This window comes from Haliaeetus albicilla, chromosome 4 (assembly GCF_947461875.1).
Source record: "Haliaeetus albicilla chromosome 4, bHalAlb1.1, whole genome shotgun sequence".
Classification (NCBI taxonomy): Eukaryota; Metazoa; Chordata; class Aves; order Accipitriformes; family Accipitridae; genus Haliaeetus; species Haliaeetus albicilla.
This window is the reverse complement of record NC_091486.1, coordinates 42210874-42228937: the sequence shown is the minus strand read 5'-3', so window position 1 is coordinate 42228937 and position 18064 is coordinate 42210874. Positions and strand designations below refer to the sequence as shown.

The 18064-nt window shown below is 51.7% G+C and overlaps 1 protein-coding gene across 1 annotated transcript; it reads right to left on the bottom strand.

Moving 5' to 3' along the window:
• Positions 1 to 1074: 1074 nt before the first annotated feature.
• On the bottom strand, positions 1075 to 16620 carry ASB18 (ankyrin repeat and SOCS box containing 18). The gene is made up of 6 exons (XM_069782134.1): positions 16429 to 16620; positions 12851 to 13376; positions 11602 to 11869; positions 3164 to 3662; positions 2389 to 2502; positions 1075 to 1507 (listed from the first exon to the last, which is right to left on the bottom strand). Exons 2-6 carry the CDS (start codon positions 13104 to 13106, stop codon positions 1322 to 1324), a joined length of 1323 nt encoding a protein of 440 aa, XP_069638235.1. The 5' UTR covers positions 13107 to 13376; positions 16429 to 16620; the 3' UTR covers positions 1075 to 1321.
• Positions 16621 to 18064: the final 1444 nt, after the last annotated feature.

The following is an 18064-nucleotide window of genomic DNA, read 5'->3' as shown; positions in this document are numbered from 1 at the left end:
ACCACTGAAACGAACCGTAAAGTAAACCAGCTACTAAAGTCATGAGCTGCCAGGACTCAAGGTGTGGCGGAGATTTGGCGTGACTCTTTGCTGTGGGGCGTTCCCATGTGGGACAGGTCTCAGGTACCAAAGACCGGGAACACAGGGGTTGAGGGGGGGCCCGGCAATGCCCTTGCACACATGTACACATCTTAAAGGGAAGGGAAGGTGGGGAAGCAGCAGGTGGAAGCTGGGGGCTGGGGGGGGGGAGGGATTTATTTTCCCTCCCCATTTCCATGCATCCTGCTCCACGGGCACCGGCTCTGGGAGCCAGAGGTGCTGCCAGGCACCCTGCGCACATTGGCTGTATAACCCACAATAGTGTTGGGTGCTGGTGCAAAGTCCAGTCAAATGTGCAAAAAGGCTGATTTATTTACTTACATATTTTTAACTAGCGAGCGTAATTAAGCAGTGGAGCAATTTGGCGAGTGCTGTGGCAGAGCTGCTAACATGAGGACAGCTGTTCTTCTAAGGGGCACGTGCGCATGCTTGCTTTGGTTCCACAGAAATTAATTTGGGGAGCCTGAGGGTCTGGGAAAACAGATCCTCGCTCCTCCTGGTACCTTTTGCCAAGTCATTGTATGAAATGAAAGCCCAAATTCCTTCACTTTGGGTTGCCACAGGGCTTTCCAGCCCCTCCGTGTGCCAGATGGGCGCGGGAGGTGCTGGTGCACCCCTTGGAGCATGAGGAGCAGGGAGAAATAGGGGCTGTGTCACGCCCTGCCTCTGGTCCTGCGTGGAGTAACCAGCTCTTTCTTGGTGGCATCAACATAAAAAAATAGATTTTTTTGGTCTATTTTAAAGACTATATTAATGCCACTGGGTATTGGATCCTGCTAACAGCTTCCACGCTGCACCTCTCGTCCCAGTTCTGCTTGTGCCACTCACAGGGGAGATTTATCCAAGGGGATTTGATGCCCACGTGGGCTGATTTTAGTCATCTGCCGTGCATGCTTGCCTTTGCACACCTGAGGAGCCCCGCTGCTTCGCACAGATCCTTTATAATGAGTATTATTCATATCTGCAGCATGCTCGTAACAGCTACTAATCATTTTATTACTCTTTATAATCTATTTAAAGCACAATTAGAAAAAAATCTATACAAAGTTACAGCCGAAAGCACATTTTAGTTACATTATAAATCCCTGAAAAACAACCATCTATCACGAAAACTGGCTCTCCTCCGCTTGGCTGACAGAAATGGATGCTGCTGCGCTACACCGAGGGATGACGAGGTAAGGGAGGGCTGGACGGCAGACCTCGGCCGGCTCCTCTTGGCCCTTCAAAGCACGACTCCTTCGGGTTCCAGCAGCAGGTAATTGTGCAGAGGCTTGGGCACAGGCAGCAAGGGGATAAGGCAATGGCATTTGCTGCCAAACTTTTTCCGAATGGCAGAGCGGCATAGATGTTGCAGGCACCGGACTGTGCCCACCAGCTGGAAAAAGGACTCATAGAATAGCTGGTGCTGCTGCGAAGAGAGAGGGGGAGAGAAAAAAACAAGACCATCAGCTGGTTTGATTTTTTTGCCTGATTAAGCCAAACAAGCCAAGAGGTACTTTTGAGATGAAGAGCTAAGGGGAGGAGGTAGGAAACCCAGCGACGATGTTTGCCCATGGGTTAGGGCTCCGTGCACTGACATGGATCCTGCAGGCCTTAAAGGCTGGGTGAGGAATTCTCCTGTGGAAGCACACGTGAAGAAACCCAGCCTCACTGCAGGCACTGTTTGGGGAGGGTGATTTCATGCCCACCGGCAGCAGCATTCCTGCAGAAAGCCTTAGAGCTGAAGCAGAAGACACCCGCTTGTTTCTGAGATGGGGAAACAAAGCAGGATCGGTCTGTGAAGCCTCAGCCTTTCCCTAGCTTGGAATAAAAAAAAATATCACTTCTCAATCCCCTAGAACATGCTGAAGAGGTTTATTTGCATTTCAGCAGCTGGCCCCCCCTTGCAGCCAAGCTAACCAAAGACCTGCGGGGGTAAGGCAGCAATCCGAGATCATTCAAGAGCAGGCTGCCCGTACCTGTTGCACATCTGGGGACAAGCTTTTTAAAACCAAAATTAGTGGTGTGGGCTCCTGCCAGGCAGCGGTCTGGCTCCAGGGTCACTTCAAATGCTGGGATTGTATTTTATTGCAGGCCAGGGCCAGGAATGGGGGTTTTGGTGTTGATGAAGCTGAAGGGATGCAAAAAGCTGCTGCGATGAATTGGGAGTGCAGTGGTGCTCCGAGGACCATTCCTTTTTTTTTTCCTCCCCACCCAAGTGAAGTTTGGGTGGGGAAAAACACCTCTCAGTGGGTAAAACCCCCTCCTCAGGGCTTAGCCATCCCTGCCAAAGCAGCAGCGCCGTCTCACCTGAAACACCTCCTCCGGCACGGCCTCGGCCCACTTCTCGGAGATGGAGATTTGCGAGTAGGAGTTGAAGAGGACTTCGATGATCTCCGGTACAGCTGCGCAGGATTTCAGTACCTAGTCGTGGGCAAGGGGGAGGGGGTTCAGACAGAGATGGATGTCCCAGAGGGGCAGAGCATCCACGTGCTGCAGCCTCGGCTTGTCCCACCCCACCATGGTCCAGGCTGGGATAGTCCCATGTCGGTATGAGGCAGGCGTAGGGTTTGTCCTGGCCTGCCCTGGAGATTTTTCTCCATCTGTGAAGCAGTGGGAAGACCTGCCTCGCTGTGGCACTTCTTCCTCTGGATGCGGCCCTTGCTTCTTATTTACATTTTTGGCTTGTGCGTGATAATCCAGGATAATATTTTCTTTATTGTTTGATGTAAAATCAATGAAACGCAGAGCCATAAGGCAGCTGCACTGAAGGCTGATGTACCAAGCCTGTCTCTGAGATCCCCAGGCGGGAAACTTGCCAGACCCCCCTGCCCATGCTGGCTCCATCCTACCCTTCACCCTGCCTGCTTTTCCCCACTGCCACACCACAGGTGTTTTCATTTCCATCATTCCCAGTAGCATCGCCAACCCCGATGCCATGGTCCCCTCTCCCTTCCCGGATCTGGAAGCTCTCCCACATTCTCCCCCCCCCACCCCCCCGGCTTTTTATTTCCCAAAGCACCCCAAACCCAATTGCAAAATCCTGGGTGCCAGGGGATACACGGGAGCGGTTTTGGGTTGGTACCTTGACGAAGGCGGGGGGCCATATCTTCTGGGAGCCGTGGTTGAGCAGCAGCTGGACGGTGAGGTGGGGCCGCAGATCCCTCTTGAAAGCGGCGTTTTGCAGCGCGCAGCCCAGGGGCGAGACGCCGTCGTAGTCGATGGCGTTGACGTCAGCCCCGCACCACAGGAGGAAGCGCGCCAGGCCGGCGTTGGCGGCACCGCACGCCTTGTGCAAGGGGCTCCTCCGCATCTCATCCCGGGCATCAATGTCAGCGCCGTGGGCAGCCAGCAGCCGGCAAAGCTGCAGGCAGCCCTCGCCGGCACCCGGTGCCTGCCCGCAGAGGATGCCGAGGGCCGTGTCCTCCTGCGCGCTGCGCGCGTCGACGCGTGCCCCGTGCCGCAGGTAGAGGCGGGCATGGTCGCAGAGGCAGTGCTTGGCCGCCACGTGGAGCGCCGTCTCCTCCCCATCCTCGCTGGGCAGGTTGACGATGGCCCCATGTCTCAGCAGGAGCTTGGCGCATCTGCAAAGAGATGGGGAAGCTGGGGGGCTCCACCGCCCAGGTGGGTTTTGGGGGGCATGGGCTGGAGTGGGAGCTGTGAGGGACAATGAGGCGGGAAGCGGCGTGGGGAGGAGGGTCATGCTGGAGCTGGGGTCCCACAGGGGTTGTGGCACATGAGGATTTTGGGAGGGAGCAGCAGAGGCTGGGGAGGGTGACCCTGTGCCCTGGTGGTGCCTGCTGCAGTGGTGGTAATGGTGGTTTGGGCAATGTCTCCCTCTTGCCCTTGACCAGCATCATTCATGAATGGTCATCCCTGACCATCCTTGACTACATTGACCATCCTTGACCCACCAGGGTCCCACCATCCTAGACCCACCACAGAACAGTGATCCTTGTCCCAGCTGTGCCAGTGGTCGGGCAGCGCCGGGAGCGGTGCCCACAGTTAGCCATGCCAGCTGGGTCAGTCCTGGCCGGTGAAGGATGCATCCAGTCACGATGAGGACACATAGGGTAATGGGCCCCTTTGTGCCATCAATCCGTCCATTGCAGTTTCATCTCCCGGCACGGGTGCAGCCCTGGGGTGCTATGGAGATGATCTATACAGTCCCACCCCTTGGCTGACATCCACAGAGCTTCTCAGCTGAAAACATCTTAAACTGCTGCCTCCAGCTTAATCTGTGCTGGGACCAAGCTGATATGGAGCGAAATGCTTGATAAAGGCTCTGTGCAGCAGAAGAGCTCCCTGTGAGTTTACTTTCGTATAAAAATGGATTCTCCTTCTCCCGTTAAGGGACCCAAACACCTGTTTGGGGGTCCCGCCCCAGAGAGGACTAAAGGGTTGTGTTTTCTGCCCATCCTGAAAAGAAACACCTTTGCAGGTGGTTTAAGCCTGCAGAAATGAGTTTTGCTGGCTTGTTTGGCACCTGGTGATGATGGAGCAGCAGCACCTGCAGTTCCCAGGCGGAAAAGATCAAGGTAAGCAATCCTCCCCATCCTCAGTCGCTACTCGTACCTCTCTTTACCTCTAACATCACCATGTGTGGTTGCAAAGAGGCATCATGGCTGCTGCAAAGTGGGGGCACTGGTTCCCATCAGAGCTTTCTGCCTGCATCCTTCTGACAACAGACGGGGATTAAAGATGCCTGGTATGCCCCAATGTGTTTTGTGTTTTTTTTTTTTAACTTTGGCGTTTGTGAGTAAATGGATGTGATCAGCCAGTCTAAGTGAATCAAAGTGACTGCTCCATCTTCCGCCACGAGCCACTGGGGCTGACGCGGCTCAATGTCACCGCCCGGGCAGGGCTGTTGGCAGCCGGGTTAGTGCGTGGGGCTGAGCTCACCGCTGTGGCACTGAGGAGTTATTTTTTGGAGGGGGGCCAGACCCACAAGTGAGACCTTGAAAATGTGGCCAGCTTGTGTTTCCCAAGAGTTGCTGCCAGGGAGGTGGGAAGAGCAGTCCTTCAGGAAGCCTCAGCAGTGGTTGACTGGAGTCCAGGGAGGTGTATCAACCTTTAACCCCCCCCCCCCCACCTGTTTAATTTTCCTCTAATACACTTTTCTTTTAGCTCAGGCATCACCCAGAGCCCTAAGTGGGGTTCTGGGCCGATACAGAAGCAAAATGAGGGGGAGCTGTGGAGGAGCAGAGCCCTAGCTTAATCCCTCCAGCAAGAGGGATGGGGAGGAAGAAGAGCCCTGGGGAGGAAGGATGGTGCCAGGGCATTGCTCATTTTGCCTGACCCAGATGAATGCTAACACATGTGGGGATAATAATAATAATAATAATAATAATAATAATGCTACTTGAATCCTTCTGGACCTGCAGCATCACCTCCCCAAGGTTTGATAGGAGCTGTTGAGACATTCCCTGTCCTTGGTGGTGCAGGATCTGCAAATGCCTCCTTAGGCTGCTATCAAGCCTCAGTTTACCAGGAAAGATCCTGCGGGACCTGTGGGGACAGGCTGTTTCTGCAGCCCTTGCAGGTGTAATGCTCCCAGACCATGCTGGACCTCCCTGGAGGCATCTGGTGTGGATGGTGTCTCCTGGGGATGCAGCTGTGGGTGAGCAGATTGAGTGTGTGCCCCCAAATCCCCAGATCCTTACTTTACAATTCCCTTTTTACTCTAAAACGTGCTGAATCCCTTTCTCAAGCAATGGCTTATCTCGCTGAGTGTGTTTTGGTGCTTGCTGTCTGCTGCTGGTCGGTAAAACTTTGTTGGAGGGGGTCTGTTGCTGGAGGAAATCACACCACGACTTGGTCATGTTCACTGGTCTTGTCCGACCTGACAGCAGGGAATTTGTAGCCCTAATTATAATGACTCTCTTGGGAGCTCTCTGGGTTAGCTTAATCCTAATGTCACAGGTAGCTCTGGCACCCTAAAATAACGTATTTGGGGCAAACCAAGGGATGGTTCTGTGGGGGAAAAATGGGAAAAAAAATGTATTTTTGACTTGGTTGCTAAACACGCAGCAGCCTAGTCCAGGAGAATAATCCCCTTTTGTTCTTTTTTTAATAGATCACGCTTAAAACTTCTCTGTTCTTTCCCAGGCAAGGAGGTGGCTGTGCCGTGAGACCCTGAGCACAAACACCACGCCAGTTTTGGCAAGCACTGTGTATCGAGAGCACCCAGGCTGAAGATTTACATCGGCATAGGCAAGACAGAGGGAATGTTCCCCTGCCCTTAATTTCCAGGTAAAAGATGGTACACCATGGGTTGCCTGGCGAGGCCAAGACCTGAGCCCAGCCCCTCCAGCCCAGCATCCTCGCTCTGCCACGGGGTTTTCCCTTACTGAGAGCAGGATGGGAGTTCAATACAGGGAGTTCCTGTATTCCTCTTGGCCTCCTGCTAGACATCCCAAATTTTCTTCTAGAGATACCAGAGTGGAAATGCCATCCCTCCCAGATGCTATTTTGCTGAAGGGTTATTCTCTTTTCTTATCAAGTTCTTGTTGGAAGAAACCCAAGTTGGTTTATACTGAATTTCCCCCCTGGGTAGTCCTCCCTTGGCAAAGAGGGAACGTTAGTGAGGGGCTATAAATAAGGGGTGATCTCCTCCGGTTAATGGAAATGGCAGGCCCCCACGAGGAGTACATGCCTCCTGTTTGAATGTATGGGGCATCAGCAGGTGCTGGGTAGATGCCGTTCATGTTTGCTGGCTATACGTTCTTATTTTAGCCTCTCATCTCTGCTGATGAACTCATATGCTCTAACACTTTGCCAGCATTTCTGGCTTCTTGGTTTTTTTATTAACACCCTGTTGTGCACCATCAGATTAGACTAAAATCCCATTAAATGAGGCACAGCGATAGCTTGCTGCTTTTTGAGGGCTCCTCTCCAATTTTCTGGGAATATTGCAAGAAGCCATAGGTTTAGTTCAGCAGAAATTCAGACACAGCATGGCAAAGCAAGCCAGTTTCTTTTCCACCCAGCTGGGTACCGTTGACCTGGCTGAGCAGCTCACCGGCAGCAGCGATACCCCTGGAGCAAGCCCTCAAAGAGCCACTCTTGTGCACAGCTATGCCTTGTTTTGCCTAGTTTAAACTCACTTCCAAACCCTTCCTAACTCATTTGCGAGTGATGGGTAACACACCCGAATGTCTCCTTGCTTGGGCAAGTCATTTGTTAGGTTAAAGTTGCACTAATTTGTGACAACCGGTGTTAGTACTACAGGTTTGCCTTGTGCTGGGGTCCTGGCTCAAATAAATGGGATAAAATGGTTTGGGTTTTGTTTTCCTTCTTCATTCATCAATAGAGTCAGGGCAGACGTCGGTGCTGCATTGGGCAGGACATGCCCATCACCCTCCCCTGCCCTCTTGCTGCCAGGATGGTTCCTGCTGGCCACAGCTCCCAGCATCGCAGCGGGATGCTGCTCAATTTGGGATGAAAAATGCCCAGGCTGGGAATGCGGGATTTAGCTTGAAATGGGATGCAATGAATAACCAGCAGGAGGAGCAGGAGGTTGGGGCAGCGGAGGCTGGAGGAAAATTCCTGTCTCAAAAATCCACTCAGGCCCTTGGTCTTCTTAAGGAAAAATCCCATTTGGATTTTTTTCCCCTTCCCTGGGGTCGGAGTGAGGCTTGGTTGTTTTTCAAGGCATCTGAGTGACCACCTCCCAATCTGTCTGTGATTTATTGCAGGATTGATCCCACTCGGAAAAACAGCCTTCCCCAAGCCTGGCTCTGAATGCAAGGATTATTCTTATTAATTCCCTAAAAGAAGGAGAAAGGAAGCCTGTCTTTCTTTACAAGTTAAAACCCTTTTTGGGCACCGCAAGCCCACTGGTGAACTGTGGCAATGCTGGTGCCGAGGGCTGGTTGAAGGCAGGGCTGGCCGTGCCGGCATGGGGACCACTTGGCCGCCGCGGGGCAAACGCCAGCCCATGGGCATCGCTCTCTGCGCCATCTCTTTGCCAAAGCTTTGTGAGCTGTGGGTACTCGTCTGTATGAGACCTCATTTTGTCACACCAAGTTGGGGAGCAGCTTCTCCAAAAAGCAGGGTCAGGCCTTGGGTTGCACTCAATGTCTGCTTTTGGGCTCTTTATTTCTTGCCCAGGACTCATTAAGGAGCTGATCTTCCCCAGCGGGGGGCCGAGTTTCCAAAACGATGGCTCCAAATGTTCCGAGCTTTGCATTTTAGCAACGCTAAATGGAGCAGAGGATGAGGTTTGGCACTAGATGATGCTAAACGCTGGCTTTTAAAAATCTGTGGTCTTTTTTTATTTGTAGTAATGCTTATTTCCCACAGCCAAAAGGGCTGAGTGTCCGGGCTGATGCTGGAATAGCCGGAGGGTGCCATGGGGCCGGGTCCACCACCAGCAGGTTAGCACCCATCTCCCTGTCATTTGGGACCCTTGCCATCTTGATTGCATTGCCTTTTTAGGTACCTGTCTTCCTGCTTGGCTCCTGTTTTCTGCTAAGTCCTCCCATGATGAGCTATCTTCATCTCACATCCCCTAAGCTAAACCCGTCCTGTCTCCCTGAGCTGGCCGCTCTTGCACTCGCACCCTATCGTTTCTTGCACGGACACTGACTGTCCTCCTGCATTGACTCATCCCACCATTTATCTCCCATCCCTCCGAGCTGGAGGCTCGGAGCCAGAAGATAACTCTGGTTTCAGCTCCCAAAGTGGAGAGAAAGCTTGAAGAAGTGAACGCAACAGCATCACTCAGCCATAAGCCCAAGTTGCAGGGAGGTAGGGGTGACATCTTCTTTTCTCATCCCTTGGTTTGACTAAGCCCTCTTCCCTATGTGGAAGGCTGGAGAAGGCAAGCCCTGGGGGATTTCTCTCCAGGTAGGCTCTCCCTGGTTGCACGGGAAACGTGGGATCTTCAGAGAGCTTTTTCCGACTCGCAGATCTGAAGGAGGACTCTACAAATGTGGTAGCATTCACCATGCCTTCTGCTACAGGTACCATGATGGGAGGCGGGAGCTACATCCCACATCCCTGCGATGCGCCTTCCCACCACCCCACGCCTGCTCTTCCCCCCGGCACTGCTGGGAGAGTTGAGACTCTTCCTCTCCTCCTCAATTATTTTAATTTTATTTTTTTTCGGGGTGCCAATAAAGGCAGCCTCCTTTAATCATCCCAGCTTTAAGAGGGAAATGGGAGAGCGCCAGGGAGAGAGTGCAGTGAATTTAGAGACTCATCTTACCCCACCATGTTAATTATCTCCGCTGTAAAAAAGAGGTCAAGGAGAGGAACTCTACTAAATAGGCCGACGTTGGCATGAACAGCTCCTAAAGTGAAGAAGGTAAGACTGAACTTTACTGGAACTTTTTTTTTTTCCATCTCTTCAAAAAGCTCCTAGATTAAAGCTCTGATATCCTTTTTGTTGAAATCTCATGGATTCTGAAGCTCAAATGGCTGGAAGGAAGCCCAGATAATTTTTTTTTATCCCAGTCACTGAGAGGCTCAAAGGTTTTAAGTCCTGCCCCCATGGTGAATTGCCGAGTATATGGGAATACAGAAGAACCCGGCACATAGGTGTTCTGGCCATTGTTATCGAGAGGGAGAAAAATAAAATAGCTCTCTATGTAGGTCAATGACCTGCTCTTTATTGTCAGTAAAAAATTAAGGATGACCTAAAATCTACTACTCAATAAAAAAAAATAAAAAAAAAAAAGGCAAGGTAAAGTAGTCTCCCCCTAATCAAAGAGGAAATGTTTGTGTTACCTAAAGCTTGACCTCTTCAGTCTCTAACTTTAGCAAAGTCTTTGCGATTGAAAAGCAGTGGTCGAAACCTCAAAACCTGTCTGAAATGTCTATTAATTTTTGATCTTTCAAGGGAGTTAGCTTAGTTATTGTAGAAGCCCCCGTAGCGCTGGGTAGCGTAGTTAAGGGTCTCTCAGCATTTCCATTATAAAGCCCCAATATTCAAGGGCTTATAACTCAGCTGTTTCCACGTTGCGTCTGTCTGATCCTCGCGCTGCCGTTTGCTGGCTCACCTGCCATCCCCCTTCGTCCTTCTGGGGGAAATAACATGTAAATCCATGACAAAGGCTCATTTTTAATATATATATATATTTTTTTTTTTCCCACGCTGGGAAGCACCTGGCCAAAAATGTGACACCTGGACCTCTGTGGGCCATGGGTTCTCCTCCATGCACCGAGCTGGTTTCTGTGCCCCATCTCAACGGGGGGAAAGTCAGTCGGTGAAGCCTAAAATACCCCCTTGGGGCTGTCAGGGTAGCTTGGGGTTTGGAGACAGAAGACGTTAAGGTAAAAAGGGCACACAGGTGAAGGAATTAAAACCAGCTCCTTATTAGTGATGAGGGCTGCTTGTAGCATCCTCCCTTACCCATCCCACTCCCCCCAACCCTTATTGCACCAAGGATGCGTTTGATTAATCCCTACATTTTTGGCTGAGCCAAAATTTGATTAATATCTTGTTTTTTGGCTGTCTTGCAGAGACTCTTACTTATAAGCCAGGCTCAAGATATTTACATCTGCAAACCTTTTCCTCTCTGTCTGCTTTCCTTTTGCAGAGCTCTTTCCCTGACACCTGGCCCACGATGCATTGGATCCATAGTGGGAACCTTGCCTTCACCAACTACTTCTAGTTAAGCTTGCTGCCTGCTTAAAGGGGATAGGATTGAAGCCGGGGTGGGTTTTCACTGAAGCTGGCAGGCAATGAAATTTGCTACAGCCCTAAGTAGTTTTGTCAGGCTATCAAGGGGCCGAGCTCTTTATATAAAAAAAATAAAAATCCCTATTCCCTGGGTCTAATGATTCAGGCACTTAAAATCCTACTGAGACATACATACGTGCATGAAAAGCTTATTTTTTCAAGGCAACATTTATGCCCATCTCTGTGTGATGCTGATGCTGACCCAGGGTGAGAAGGGAGCAGATGCACGTGGCCGAGCCTTAGCCCTGACTATAAACCGAGGTGGACCCATAGGTGGCTTGCGCGAGGTGAGGAGGTGGGAGGGTTGCTCCCATCCTGCAGACCCCATCCTGCATTCCTTAAGCCCTGGGGCTGGGATTTGAGGAGGAGTGGGTATCCTGATTGGCACTGACCTCCCTCACGGGTGGGGTCAGCGTGGGGCTGAGGAGGTTGGGGTGACCCATGTACCCCATGACTGGACCCATCCCAAGCATCTCCCAGGGGGAAACTGTGCTGGACCTGGGATGTGGGACATCATAGTGATTTTTTAGAGAGAAATCATCAGAGAAGAGGAAGAAGAAAAAGCGTGTGGAGCTGGGCTGGGCTGTTCCTGTTCATGGGAAGGAGACCCGGGCCGTGCAATGTGATTGGGACTGAAAAGTCCCTTTTCGGCTCTGCTGAACTTGCTGCAGCAGCTGATGCAGCCCGGAAATGTGGGAGCATATGGGAAGCCTTGCCAGGGACCATGGCATCTCTTTTGCACCGCCCAGAGGCAAAAGCACCGGGGTCTGCATGCAGGGTACACAGAGCGAGGTTGTCAGTGGGGGGGATGCTGATAGGGCGGACCCTCTCCTTACCCCAAGGAGTCTTGCGTGGTGCAGAGGTGCAGTGGGGCCAGACCCTCGTCGCTCTGCAGGTTGGGGTCAGCCTTGTGCTCCAGCAGCAGCTCGACGCAGTCGGTGTGCCCCCCCAGGCAGGCTTCGTGCAGGGGCCCCTGTCCCCCCAGCGCCAGGTTGGGGTCGGCCCGTCGGCGGAGGAGATGGCGCAGGCAGGCTGCGTGACCCCGGTGGGCGACGAGGCACAGCGGGGTGGTCAGCTCCCGCTTGTACTCCAGCGACCACAGCCCTGTGGGGTGGAGGGAGCAGGGCTGATGCCCAGGGCTGACCCACTGGGTTCCCCTGTCCCCCACACGCCAGCCTTGTGAATAAAGAGGATCAAGACGTTGCTTTTTCCCTTTTTCTTTTAGCTCCTTGGCAGCTTTAGAGGGGTTCAAAGAGCCCGGTTACGGTTTGGTGGCTGCTCCGAGGGCTGTTGGCAAGAGGGGAAGCAAAATTCCCCTGGCATATGTGCATCCAGGAGCAGGATTTCATATGGTATGAGCTGGGTAAACCAATACCCTGCCCGCAGCCAGCTGTGCAGGGGCCCCTGTGTGCAAGACCTTGCTGGCAGGAGCTAAAAGGCAGCTCACCTGCACCCACGGGAGGAAAAAACTGTCATTGCTGGGACTGTGCTGGGCCTGAAGGCACCCAAGCTGGGTGGGAGGGTGGTGGGAGGGTGATGCAGGGCTGGGAATGGGATGCATTGGGTTTGGGCTCAGCTGGAGCAAGGCATTGCATTTCCCAGCAGCTCTGGAACCTCCCGGACCATCAGTAGATGCACAGAGCCCGGTGAGCATCTGGGACCATGGGGAGCATCTGGGATTGGGAGGCACCAAGTATCACTACCCTGGGAGCATCTTCTTCCTCCCAGATAGGCCCAGGTTGCTCTTGCTGACCCCTGCACAGGCAACTTGGACTGCGAGTCCTCTTGCAAGCATGCCTAAGCCACAGAGCACCCCATCCCCACCTGAAGAATTCATGTGGACACAAGCTTCTAACACTTCCCTGCCCCTCTGGTGGGTTAGTATGTGCAGAAGAGAAGAAAATAACACAAGAAAGTGCTGAATATTTATGGATAGGGCTGCAGGACGCAGTCAGATAACCAGAAAGCAGCCACCTCAGGAGCAGGGTCTATAAAAACAGCCTAATGCACTGCACCTCTCCTATTTAGGGTTAGTAAATACCTGTTGTTTTAATTTTTCTGGACTGGCCTTTAAAGGAAAAGTACCTGAGAGTCCAAAAGAGGCTTGGCTTTTCACCTGCCACTCCAGCTCATTTTTACTGATCTCAAAAACCAGGTTGACATCTTGATAGTATTGGTCAGTCAGGACCTCGAGGCTTCTCAGGTCTCCCGTGACCAGGGCTGTGTAATACTTGGTGGCGGGAGTGCGAGCTGTTAGAGGATGCTCCGAATCCAGTTTGGGGGAAATCTGTAGCTTTTCTGTTACAGGTCCCGGTAACTCGCCCATTCCACTGCTTCCCATGTGTGTAGGTCCTAGCTGGGAGGATAGACGGGCTTTTATAGTTCATTGTTTCCATCCTCCTGGGCTCATTGTCTAATTATAATCCAGTTAAGGCTCTATTGTTGTTGTATTTATAACTCCGGTGGGGTCAGATGATAACGGGCATGCGATACAATGAGGGTCAAATGGTCACTGGGCTGTGTTGTGGCAGCACCTCTTGGATTAAATTGCCGGTTTAAGTCCAGGCAGCAGCTTGAGACGTGAGTGTTTAGGCTGGGAGGAAAACAGTGCCTAGTGTTTAGGGGGAAAAAAAAAAAAAAAGAAATTTAGTCAGCTCCTGTGTGCCCAACCTCATTGTTGTGGTTTAACCTCGTTTGTGTGCTCTGAGAAAGTGTTTTTTTTTTTTTCTCTGCCTAACACTGTTGCTGTTTTTTTCTTTAAGGCACTCATACCTGTTTCCAGTCTCGTGGTTGCTATACAGAAAAATCTGGGCATCACATTAGTGGTCAACACGACGCGGGCCGGAACACTGGCGTGTCCCTGCAGGGATGCAAAGCACTTGGCAAAGGCCAGCGAGGTACAAATCCTCCCAGGGCTTTGGCAGGGGCTCAATGCCTTGTATAGGAGAGAGAAAAGGCCCAGCCTCTGTTGCCGTTTAAGCACAGGGACGGATGCCAGCCAAGTGTCCCTGGCTCCCGCTGCCCCAAGGCTCGTGGCTCGTTTCCTCAAGGTCACGGGAGAAGTCCGCAGCAGGGACGAGAATAGACCTCGGCATCTCGTGACTTGGAGGCTCTGAGCAACACAACTCCCCCCCCACCTCCTCAAGGAATAAACACAATCAAAGGGGATCTCAGGAAGACGTTAAACTCTATCAAAGCAACTAGATGTGGAAGGACTGCTGAAACGCTTCGTGGTTCCCTCTGTGTGGAGTCAACCTGGAAGAAATGTTTGGGACCTTCTCCATACCCCCCTGCAAGCGGGGACCTTGCTGGGCTCCTGCAGGTGACCATGAGCATCCTTGTGCCAAGCCCGGGGCGACCCATCCACCACTGCAAGGCTCGTCGGAGGTTTCTTGGGGGTTTCCTCAGCAGGGCTGTGGTAACATCCAGCCACCTGGCCCCAGAGACCATGGGAAGAGCACGGAGCCACATAAAAATCAATGTGTCTGTCCAGGATGGGGTCACGCTGAGCTGGGGGGGGGTCTGACTTGGGGTTCTTGTGTAAATTAATGCCTTGTGTGAAGGACCCCTCTGCCTTGGGGTCCTTGTTCACTCACAGCTGCAGTGGGAACTAATTTGATGGCAACCTATGTGGTCTCTCCCATTTTCTTTCTCCTTCTGAACTGAAGGCTGGCCTTCTCACCTGTCTGTCTGTCCACAACTGCTTGGTTGGTTTGAACCTCCAGATCCCCTCATCTTTCTCTTTTTTACCACTTGTTGCTATTCTGCTACCTCCAGCCTTTCTGTGCCCCTTCACCCTCCTGTTATCAACTGAACCACCTCCTCAAAGCATTGCTTTGGTATGAAAAATAGCCTTGTTATCCCCTGGGGAACCTTAGCAGGTGCAGGAGAAGGCTTGGAGACCCAGGCAGTGGCACAGACTGGGTTCGTTTTCCTCAGGGACTTGTCCTGGGTCATGTTTCTGCAGCCCTGGCTCACTTTCCCTCTCTGCTCATTAGCAACCCTGTAATATTTCCACAGCGGCGTGGAGGAAGCTTGCCTTCACGTGCCAAGGGGATCGCCTTCCCGCGGCATGGGCCACCTCCCACGCTGGCAGCCGGGTATATTTAGCAAGGAGTCTAGACCTTCCCGGTCAGACGTGGGCTAATTTTGCAAGGGGTGTGTGTGTGTGTGTGTGTGTATGTGTCTGGCATCAACCTGCTGTTGAGAGTGTGTTGAAATACCCTGTGACCCCTTCTTGTGAGCCTTTTAATCAGTGTCTATTTGTATATAACACTTCTTGGGTCACAGTAATGACAGGATTAACAACATCACTGACGGAGGGGGTTAAAAATAGCCAGGGCCAGCAAGAGTAGAAAGAAAAAGTCCTCTTGTAGCTGAGTGGCACATATAAACCCACAAGCCTGAGCTCCTGCCAGCCAAGTCAAGTGCTTTTTCCACTGATGAGTGGAAAGTGATGTCAGGATGAAATGCTATTTCTGTGTTTTTAAGTGGAACGCTCCTGTACAGGCAGGAGTGATTTACTGCAGAGAGGAGCTGGCAGCCAGGACACCTGCAGAGCATCCTGGGGCTGGCCAGGAGAGGGGGAGAAGTCCCAGGTTGGGTTTCAAAGGAAAATGGGGGGTTTCAACTGCTTATAAACTACTTGTCGCCTTTGGGCAGTGATTTTGGGTGGTGGAGTAAGGCTGGCACCCTGCAGCCCTACCCTCTCCTCTGCCACTGCCATGCTGCATGGCCTTGGGTGCATCACCTGTCCTCCCAGCATCCTGATCCCCACACGGTGAGACCCTGAGGAGCTGAGGGCCTGATCCTGCAACAAATTGAGCCTGGGATCATCCTTATGTGTCCTTACTTCAGTAGAGATGTTCCCACATGGAATCAGGCCCCAAACGTTGGCGAGGATGAGCACTTCATTAGCAGTAGCCTCGCGCTCATTAATTTCTAACATGGGGGTAGCATCTTAACCTTCTTCCCGCATGTGACTGTTTGCAGAGTACACCTCATTTAACAAAACATTAAGCATTTTACTTCCTCAGATCAAGTGTATCTATTAATAATGACTTAAATTGTCTGCACCGGCTTCACATTATGAGGAAAACTCATTCCTGGCACATGAAAGAGCACGATACACAGAAGCAAAATGACTTCAGCGTGAGCTTGTTCCCCAAGTTAAGCTGCCGCATAACAACTTAGTCTTCACACCGGGGAGATCTCAGCCCGTAATAACTTGCCCTGCCGGTTCAAAAAAACCATGAGACTGCCTTAAAAAATCCAGCGAGTCCAGATGTGCCTGTGCTGAGAGCTCCTGGCATCGCCACCGTGATTTACAGCTGCCCTCCGGCAGTGGGAAATGGCATTTTTTTTTTTTCCAGGGAAATTTCCAGCGCGGCAAGGGAGCTCGAAGGCTGGCAGCCCGCGGCACTGCCTCCTCCAGCCGCTCTCAAGTGCAAATTGCAATGCACGACCGATTTAAAGCTCGCACCCCCTCTCACCCCCCAAAATAATTAAAATGAGCTGGCTGAGTGGCGGAGCTCCCTGTGATGGCTGTGTCCCCCACCCCTGGTACCCCGCAGTTGTGGGGAGGGGATGCTGAGCATCCTGTGGGCAGGCAGGATGGTGAGGCCACCATGCCACAAGATAAACCATCAGTTGCCCAAGCCTACCTTGGAGGGACGGCAGCGTGAGGGTGGCTCTCTCAGGTGATGCTTGCTTGTCCCCCCTGGGACACCATCCCCAGCCAGGCACCGTGGGCTGGGAGGTTTAATCTCCTCTCTCGGAGCCAGGTGCCACCTTGCAAACAGCCAACCTGCCACCGAAACGTCCCCACGTTTATATTTTCAGTGCTTTCCCCCCCACCCCCCCTTCCCTGGTCCATGTGACAGCGCTGCTCAGTTATGTGGCTGGTGGCTGAGCGAGGGGGTCAGACCACAAGATTGACGCCCACGAAGACGTGTGTCTTTGTGCGGGGGGGGGTGTCATGCTTTGCAACCCCCCAAAAAAAAAACTTTTGCAGATGCAATCGCATGAGCTGAGCCGGCTGAGCTGCTGGACCAGTTCTCCTTTAAAAACTGCCACCCGGTGAAATATAAACTCATCCCGAGGCTGCATTGATTTTGTCCGTTTTTTATTGGAAATTAGATAATATTTAAATAGTGCCAAAACATTTCCCTTTAACAGCTCTATATAATATGAAAAGGTATTCTGTGCTATGCTGGTTTATAGTGGCCCTTCTTTGTCAAACATAAATAATTAAATTCAATAATAAAAAAAACCCTTTCCAGTTCTCATAACCGTGCAGTGCTTTCTCCCCTCCCCCCCCCTTTTTCCACCAATTACAGGAATAAAATAACTATAGCTCTTAGCCTAACTAAAAATACTAGGCTCCCCCCCCCCCCGCCCTGAAGAATTGCAGTGAAGAATTGCAGCTGTGTTAATTATCCCCTGGGAATTCAATCCTGGTGTGCATCCTCTTTTAAAGGCGAAGGGGAGCCCTACCAATTATTTAACCCCTCAGTAATGCGCTCATGAAATGTCACCCTGAGTGTCAGCCTGGAAAACCATCTCAGACTGACCCTCCATCACACGGTCCCCTTACAGTACAAGGCCGGGTGATGGCATTTGCTAATTAGCAGCTCGCCCCTCATCTCCAGCAGCAAGGAGACAGGGTTATTTTTAGCAATCACCCCTGAGGTTGCTCATTTGTGGGCTGTAAATGTTGTAGTTTGTTTGTTTTGGGGTTTTTTTTTCCCCATTTTACCCTAGAATATTAGAGCCCCTTTGGCAAAGGAAGGCACTGGACTGTGATGCCTCTGCTGCTCTGGGCTGCAAAAGGCTCTTGGTGAGTGGCAGGCACGAAGCTTTCAGGTCGGTCTGCCTTAGATTTGGGGATGTGGGGGACTCGAGTTCTCCCCTGCATTTTTTTTTTTTCTCTTATTACCCCTTTCTCTTAGAAGGCATATGGCAAAGCTGTAATTTCTGGGTAGTGATGGTTTGCGGGTTGTACCCAAGAGGGTTTAACTCAAGGTGCAAGGGCTGTTCCCTCCCTGCATGAAAGCTGGTTTTGCTGCATAACACCTCTTTGTTAATGCCTACCTCAAACTTTGATGCCCCAAGGCTGCAATCTAAGCACCTGCCCACCTATGGCGGCTATAAAGACCACTAGCCCTGCTGTGGTTACCCCAGGGAGGACTTAGGAGTGGAGAAGCAGGCGGTGATAAAGGAGATGCTGGAAAGAAACCTGCACAACAAACCTTCTGAAAAGCAGGGACAGTTTTCTTTTGTGAAGGTTGTGTGCAATGG

Excerpts from the sequence above, each read along its gene's own strand:
- ASB18 (XM_069782134.1), bottom strand. The coding sequence starts at position 13,106 with ATGGGAAGCAGTGGAATGGGCGAGTTACCGGGACCTGTAACAGAAAAG. Across the intron at positions 3,663-11,601 it reads ACCACGCAAGACTCCTTGGG|ATGCGCCAAGCTCCTGCTGA; the intron begins GTAAGGAGAGGG and ends ATCTCTTTGCAG. Across the intron at positions 2,503-3,163 it reads GGCCCCCCGCCTTCGTCAAG|GTACTGAAATCCTGCGCAGC; the intron begins GTACCAACCCAA and ends GCCCACGACTAG.